We start from the raw sequence: 7,916 nt of genomic DNA, 5'->3' as shown, positions 1-7,916 counted from the left end.
CTAATACAGTGTGTGATTGTTCCAATCAAGAGAACCAACCCTTGAACTATGCCCGTCTTGCAAAGTCCTCAGCTGTTCAGAAAAACCAAGCAAATTAGAGTACAGGATGGAGAGGTGGCACCAGAAAAATCAAATCTAATGCCTAGATCATGAGAAATGTGACAATTTGCAATAAATACATTTCATTTCACTCCAAATAAAGAATATAAAACTCTTAGTTCTAATATTTGTTTTCTAAAATATAGGCCAACTATACAAGCCATAATCCTTCATAGTAGTTCACTTTATGCATTATATCAGTATAATAAAATCTTCAATGATACATGCCTCATTCAACCTTGCACTTCACCACTAAAATGGACTTTGTTCTCTTCCAAACTAAATAAAAGGTAAAAGAAACTACCAACTTTAGCAGAACTTAAATGGGATATAAAAATGCATCTTGTGTTGCATTTAAACCCATGTTTTTCTTTAAGTTTTTCTTTTTCCACACAAAATACAGTTAGAGAAACTGACAGAAGCCCAATTTCTTCTTAGCACCTACATATCATGGAAAACATGAGTTCATGAAATATCAAAGAGCAGAGTTCCTGGAAAGTAAGAGGTTGAACGTTTCGTTCCTCCAACCACTCGGGGTGTGAGTGCCTCTATTCTTTATTTTTAGGCTTTTTCCTCTCTGATTTAAATTTTCTTTCAGCGAGAATGTGTTTTGAATCTTATTGTTTATCATCTCATTTTTTGTAATAAAATTTTTCTTTATTGACCAGGGTTTCTTACAACTAGTCAAAAATGTTTGTCATCTTTTTTTAACAGAACAACATTAAAAAAGAATGCCAACTTTTCACCATGCCTCATCTAATTACTTACAATAATCTGTTTAAAGAAACAAAAGCATAAATGATCAATAAAATAGAAAAAACGAAAGCATAATTAAAAGAAAACTCTTACCATCCGACAAGATGAAGGGTCCAACAGCTGGATGTGGGAATTACTTAAACCAACAGCAAGATGTACTCCATCCGGCGCCCATCTGACACTTGTCACATGCCCAATTTCCTCATCAATCACAACAAGTGCAGAAGTAGCACCATTAGCAGCATTCCACAAATATACTGAATTCCCAAGAGCGATAGCGACAATGTTACTACTACTCCAATCCAGTAAATTCAAATAAAACTCATCTAGGAGCTCAGAAACAATAAGAATCCTTTCTGGAGACTGTTAAATTACCAAACAAACACATGTCAACAAGAAAGCAATCAATCCAAAACACAAATCAGAATGAGAGGTTAGCAACAAGAAGAAGAAAAAGGAAAGAAAGAAAACCCACTTGGGGAATCTATCTCCTAGACTTGTTCTTAAAAGCAAGGATCCTCTTCCTATAAGCTTCTTTGGCTGGAGAGCATGGTGTTGGGCTTTCCTTTCTTACCATCCCACCGTTGAGCATGTAATGTGCAAAATCAAAATCCATTGCAGATCGGTTGGGAATAAACCTATCCAGCTGCCATCCCAAAAGAACAAGATTAGTGTGAATTTCCAATAAAACCTATATATATATATATATATATATATATATATAAAGGCAAAATGACAGGAAAAAATCAGCCATAGAGTTTAAAACCCAGGAGCAAGATTAGTGTGAAGCCTATTGCGATGACAAAAGAAGGCAGGCAAAGATATTAAAAAAAAATTTAAATAAATAAAGAGAGTATATTTTGAAATCTAATATTTTCTTTATATGGAACACAAAAACAAAACCTGAAACTGTCGTTACTGTCTTCTACAACTATTTTGGTTCCTTTCGAGTAAAAATTCTTTGTAATCCAAGACAATAGGACATATGATAATATTACATTATTATCTCTTTTCCTTACTTAGAAACCTAACAACTGGAGAAATGAAAATGCTTACCGGTTTACCTTATAGCCTGTTGGCTTATGGTTTGAATTATAAACCCACTGGTCAAGGTTCGAGACTGGTATATATAGAGAGGAAGCTATATGAGAAGTCACAGATGTTAGATTGTGAATCTTTTGGTCATTCTACCCAATCTTGTTCTTCTAAGCCCATTACTAAGCATACACAAAAATGGAGAATGAAGAAGGACGGCTAGACCTAATTCGAATTAGTGGGAGGAAGTTATAAGGGAAAAAGGGAGAAGTGTTGTGGATCCCCCCAATGAGGAATTGTGAAAGGAAAGCCCTAAAATGGCTATACCTATTGTTTCATTATCAAATATATTTGAATTCCCTTCTTCTTTTGATGTGTCTTTGATCACAATCTCATTGCACCTCTCTCAAGAGATTATGGGACCTATTGATTATTTAAACTTTATTGGGTCTATTTCTCTGAATAAAGAAAGAACTACGTAAATCCAAATTTATACAAATAGAAACAAAAACATATTGGGTGTGTTTTCCCTGAATCTTCATGTTGAATCCCATGGAAATCCAAACCAAGAAACCTACAGGACTATGACTTAAAAAATTATCTAATGATGTAAAAAATTCTAGTCGTGCAGAATCTATACAAGTTGAACAAATAAACCCTAAATTCCTGAAAACTCATATTCATAGACAATAAACCATCCAAATATGCTAAAGAAACCCTTACGTGAAACAAAATCAAAATCCAAGAAATTAATGGGAACATCAACCACAAAAATCTAAAGATATTGCAAACAACACTAGATATCGTCTAAAAAAAAAGAAACATTCAAACATTAGACGAAGAAACCGTAGTTCACAGTAAATCCAAAAGTCCAAGAAATTCACGAAGACAAACAAAAGAAAGAAAATCAAAAGGAATTTGATACAAAAGCTAAAATCATTTATACTCTTCTCGTTTTCTTGAATTCATTGCAACGAAACAGAAAGCCGAAAATATCAATTGGTTGGTGAACATACATAAACACACACAAGCAGATGGAAACACATACTTTTTCGCACAAATTTTGCCTTCGAAGTTTCTGATCGGAGAGAGGGAATCGCGACATTTTTGTGTCCAATTCCTGAATCCAAAATTGATGTTTTAGGAACAGCATATATATATATATATATATAGGGATCAAAATTGTATAAAAACAGAGTAGAAATCCCAGCAAAACGATGAACAAGACTAGAGAGAGAGAGAGAGAGAGCAAGAGAGCGTTGATGAATGAGTTGGGTTTAAGAGAAAATTAGCAAAACCTCCACATATCAACATGTACGAAGAACGTGAGAACTTGCATTAACTCATTAAACATATCAACAACTTCTCCTCCACAACAATCAATCAAAACCTCCACATACGATGATCCCATACTCCCATGCTTTCAACATTTTGTCACAAGAAAAAAAAATGGCCTCCACATGGGCCGATGTAGCAATAAGGTAATAAAGTTCAAGATACACCATAAAATTGGTCACTTAAAGGCATGTGACCCCCCCGAGTATGAGTATAAAAAGCATTACAAATATGCAATCATAAAAGATTTTTATCGAACATAAAGACCATATAACGCCAAAAATTTGATGTACTTGATAGCCATGCAATCGACGCTCCCGTTGTTATCTCTTCCCAGCCCCTAGCGGGAAGACTACATTTGAAGTACATGCAAATCAATTAAACAAAATATAACACCAAAATATTGTACAAGTGGAGATGGTTAAATGAAAAAACTCAAAAATAAGGGACATATGAGCAGACAACTTTTTTATTAGGCGCTAGTAACCAAAAGCAAGACTCTAAACAAAATAAATAAATAAATGGGGTAACAGTAGTCAACTAAGATTATAGCAAAATCCTTTTTATTATTGTTTCTTTATTTTTTTATTCTATCAAATATGATTGGACTATTTGGACCACAAAAAATCAGAAGGAAGCCCGAAAATCTATTTGAAACAATTTTTCCCAGAAATACATACTTCCCTTTTGAAAAATCAATAAAAAAGAAATTCTCAAACAATTTGCATGAAACCAAGTCCATTGGAAGCTTAAACACACAATTTTTCTTCTATCAATTTAAATCAATAAATTTTTTTACCGATTAAATCAGGTTTGAAGGAAAAGATAGGAAAAATTCTGCTTACAAAACAAGGATCACAGCATGTTAAGATTAACTTCAAAAATCCATACTAATTTCAAAATCCAATCAATTTGAGCCAAAACAAAAACCTGTAAACTCATTAATAATAACTGATATCACATAATTTGAAGTGATTATTGTCAATTATGCTCGTGAGTTTGAAACGTATTCGTTCACGTGATCTTTTGGACATTTAATAGAGAAACAAACTACTCTTTTCTCTATGTCATTGTATAAAAAAGAACAAGTGATAAATACCAAAAAGTGCCATACATACCTCATCGGTTCGCAACACAACAAATTGGTCTCTGCTGGTTATATGTGACAACACCTCACTTCAGGGACGGATATAAGTCCAAAATCCTTAATAAAGTAGTCCCCAAAGGCTCTAGACATTGCCAATCTGGGGCATTCCTCATTCGGCAGCCAAATTTTGTGCACCACAGGCTTGTCGTTTAAACTGAACACTCTTCCTTTGTACTGATTTATCCATTCAGCCTCATCTGTCAAACAATGTTGATAATGTAAACACAATGTTCATATAATTTTTGAGACACAAAGAAAGTGAGGAAGAGAGAGACTCACGAGGTAAATTGTGGTTGAAATAACAGTCATAATGCAGTAGGGGAGCTCCAAGGAATTAATAGTAAGGAAACAAGTCATAATGACTTTAATATGATGTTATTTTCCTAGCCTTCCGTAAGCATGTAACATGTAAGCCCGTCCATTGTCACATAATCCCATAACCTCCTTGCTTTCACGACCCTCCAGCTGCCAGAAAACTCACACACCTATGATTTTTAAATAACACCCCACATGAGACTCATACGAGGACCCAGGAAAATAATTTCAATACCAAAATAAACCACCAGACGAATAATACAGATTCAACTTAGAATAAGTTACATCATACTTAGAAATGTTTTCTAAATAAGTTAGAAATACTATCACAACATAGTTATACTAATGCAGTAAGGGAGCTCCAAGGAATTAATAGTAATTACAAAATAATTCCATATTTAAGGCCTTAACACCTTACAAAATAACTCCACTAGAATTAGCAATTATATAACTATTCTATCCAGGTATAGGAGCCTTGCACTTTCGACGATTATGACCATTCTCGCCGCATCGCGAACAGTGTAACGACCTTACATTTTGAAATTGTGATTCGATTCGTTTAATACGAGGTCGTCCAGGGGGACGTGTTACCGCAGGAGGCTTAAGATGGGAAGCACCTTCACCGTCAGCAGCAGCAACAGCAGCTGGATTCGGCATATCATGCATGGGGACAGAAGACATGAGATGTTCACATAATTTTTGTTGTGTTTCAACCCTAAACCATGGATCAACCATCTCATAAATATTTAAAGATAATTCATAGATGGCATAGCATGCATGTGAACAAGGAATCCCACTCATGGTCCACTTCAAACAACTACAAGAATTTTCACTGCCAAATACCACCCTGAATGGTTTTCTGTCTCGATCATATATTGTACACTCAGTAGGCGAAACACGCATCGACTGAAAACCAAGTGCTAACTCTTGCTCTTTTTTGATTTTCTCCTCAATACGATCCCCAACCGGGATAGTCCACTTCTGAACGTCCAAACTTTTTTGGTATAAAAATTTGCTGAGCCTTTGCATGTGTGTATCCATCAGCCTTGTGATTGAAAAAACCCTCTCTTCTTTCACCCATGCATTGAAGGACTCTGCTTGATTGGTGTATAATTTATCCCAATGCTTGGAAGTAAATATAACATTTGACCAATGTTCAGGTGAATTCGCCAAAACCCAATCGCACAACTCCCCTCGAAATACCCGCATGGCAGCCAATGCATTCTTATACTCATCTACAGTTCGAGCATATGCAATTTTATCGAGTAATTTTTTCGCATGCTCTTTACCCGAAGCCCTCAATCCTAAACTTTGTCTCCCAAGAATGGATGTAGAAAAATTCGCCGTTAGGTGACGAAGACACCATGAGTGGTACTGGGAGCCAAAAATATCTCTAATACAACTTATTAGGCTCGGATGCCTGTCGGTTAAGATTGTCACAATGCGACCATCTAGAATCTCTTTCACCTTGCTCAAGAACCAATGCCAATCATCATCATTCTCAGAAGAAACAACAGCATACGCCAAAGGCCACAAGCCATCATTCGCATCGAACCCCGTTGCACCAAGCATTGTTCCTTTATAATTGCCACTCAAGTGGCAAGCATCGATTGCTAACATGGGTCTGCAATAGTTGATGAAACCTCGTATGGAACACCCATAAGCTACAAACACTCGCTTAAATCTCCTATCATCCGTGCACTCCCACGATGTAATTGTCCCAGGAATATATTCTGCTATTCGTTCACACAACCACGGGACTAAAATATAGCTATCCTTGGGATTTCCCTCAATGATATGACGTGCACACTCCTTAGCTCTCCACGATTGCATGTAAGTCATTTTAGCAGAAAATTCACCGTTTATGTCTATGGAAATAGTCTTGGGGGTGCATTTAGGATTGTCCCTAACCTTGTTCACAATAGCTCGACCCATTTCCTTCGACCAAAAAATGGCTTTATAATCTGAAATGTCTTGAGCAGTGTGAGTGTGAACATTATTAAACCGCTTGATTCTCACTATATCACCACTTCCTTCACAACCAGCTGACAATTTCCATGGATAATTATTAACCCCGCACACAACTCTATAATATTTTCTGCTATTGTCCAAGTACTTGAACCGAAAATGATTACGAAGACCAAACAAAACGAGTGCATCTTTGAAATCATTTGGGCTGTCAAAAAGCTGATCCACGCAAAGAATGTCATCAATGTGTCAGAAAGAATCCCGATGCGCATTTATCGGAGGAAATGAAGACGTTGACGCAACACTTTGTAGAAGACCAATTGGCGATGTGGCTTCAACAAATTGTCTACAAGTGGATAAAAAGGTATATTAAAAATCACATAACCTATGCAGCGCATACATCAATGTATTACTTTAAATATATGTGTCTTACCTCTCACTATGATCAGTAGGAATTGTGCATGATGCAATTACAGGCGCTGCATCTTCCATATACACATTTAGCATGGGACCACTCACTACAAGCATCACTCTAAATCCAGATTCTCCCGTCATCCTTAAAAGTTCATTCTTGTTAGATTCGGTGGTATAATATATGACTTTACCACTCATGTTTGAAGATGAACGTTGTTGTAACTCATTTATAAATGATTCGTATGTTGTTGTTGTTGTTATCATAAAAGGGTCTGTGACACCGCCGATGTATATAATTTCCCCATTCTCATTTTTGTCAATTTTCCCATCAAATCGACAATAGCATATAATTTGTCTCTCATCCATTTGTCCAACTGCTTCGAAAATTAACTCATTAGTTAAAAAAAAAAAAAAAAAAAACTAAATATGAAGTTCAAAAAATAATGAAATATAAAACAATTAAATATCATAATTATATAATGTAATTTAGAGATCTATTTACAGTGAAACACTACTAATTCCCTTAATAGGGATAGGCGGTGTCAAGATTAAACTTTTCCTAAACACACACTACAGACCTTTTTCAAATCAAAATACAACCACAAAATCAATGCCATTGATTACTAGATAATTGTATCACTATGTGTACAACAAACATATATACAAGATGAGGGAGATTATGAGATGAATAGAGAGTTAAATGGGACAATATAAATTGAAAATAAAAAATTGAGAGTCAAATAGAAAGAGAGCAGAGTGTTGAATATTTTTCACACACATAATTTATATGTGTAAGTCTTGAAAATGGGGGAGACAAGTACAAGGGAATGTTGGAATAATAAATTAA

The 7,916-nt window shown here is 35.4% G+C and overlaps 2 protein-coding genes across 2 annotated transcripts; both read right to left on the bottom strand.

The window, feature by feature from the left end:
- On the bottom strand, positions 1-2,995 carry LOC132274535 (cell division cycle 20.2, cofactor of APC complex-like). Its single transcript, XM_059775838.1, has 5 exons — positions 2,939-2,995; positions 1,430-1,501; positions 949-1,218; positions 868-873; positions 1-72 (listed from the first exon to the last, which is right to left on the bottom strand). Exons 1-5 carry the CDS (start codon positions 2,993-2,995, stop codon positions 1-3), a joined length of 477 nt encoding a protein of 158 aa, XP_059631821.1.
- Positions 2,996-5,143: 2,148 nt separating this feature from the next.
- Positions 5,144-7,435, bottom strand: LOC132274528 (uncharacterized). Its single transcript, XM_059775826.1, has 3 exons — positions 7,089-7,435; positions 6,959-7,001; positions 5,144-6,874 (listed from the first exon to the last, which is right to left on the bottom strand). Exons 1-3 carry the CDS (start codon positions 7,433-7,435, stop codon positions 5,144-5,146), a joined length of 2,121 nt encoding a protein of 706 aa, XP_059631809.1.
- Between the last annotated feature and the right edge of the window lie 481 nt (positions 7,436-7,916).

This window comes from Cornus florida, unplaced genomic scaffold (assembly GCF_030987335.1).
Source record: "Cornus florida cultivar Cherokee Brave unplaced genomic scaffold, ASM3098733v1 CherokeeBrave_3.0.0_Hap2_Chr01, whole genome shotgun sequence".
Lineage (NCBI taxonomy): Eukaryota > Viridiplantae > Streptophyta > Magnoliopsida > Cornales > Cornaceae > Cornus > Cornus florida.
The sequence above is the reverse complement of the archived record's forward strand: the minus strand, read 5'-3'. Positions and strand labels throughout refer to the sequence as shown.

What these genes read in the sequence shown, in the direction of transcription:
- LOC132274535 (XM_059775838.1), bottom strand. Translation starts at nt 2,995, where the DNA reads ATGTCGCGATTCCCTCTCTCCGATCAGAAACTTCGAAGGCAAAATTTG. An exon ending in GGCAAAATTTGTGCGAAAAA is followed by an intron (nt 1,502 to 2,938) that starts GTATGTGTTTCC and finishes TTGGGATGGCAG; the next exon opens with CTGGATAGGTTTATTCCCAA. An exon ending in ACATGCTCAACGGTGGGATG is followed by an intron (nt 1,219 to 1,429) that starts GTAAGAAAGGAA and finishes GTAATTTAACAG; the next exon opens with TCTCCAGAAAGGATTCTTAT.
- LOC132274528 (XM_059775826.1), bottom strand. Translation starts at nt 7,435, where the DNA reads ATGGATGAGAGACAAATTATATGCTATTGTCGATTTGATGGGAAAATT. An exon ending in CCTACTGATCATAGTGAGAG is followed by an intron (nt 7,002 to 7,088) that starts GTAAGACACATA and finishes ATCCACTTGTAG; the next exon opens with ACAATTTGTTGAAGCCACAT. An exon ending in CAATTGGTCTTCTACAAAGT is followed by an intron (nt 6,875 to 6,958) that starts GTTGCGTCAACG and finishes TGCGTGGATCAG; the next exon opens with CTTTTTGACAGCCCAAATGA.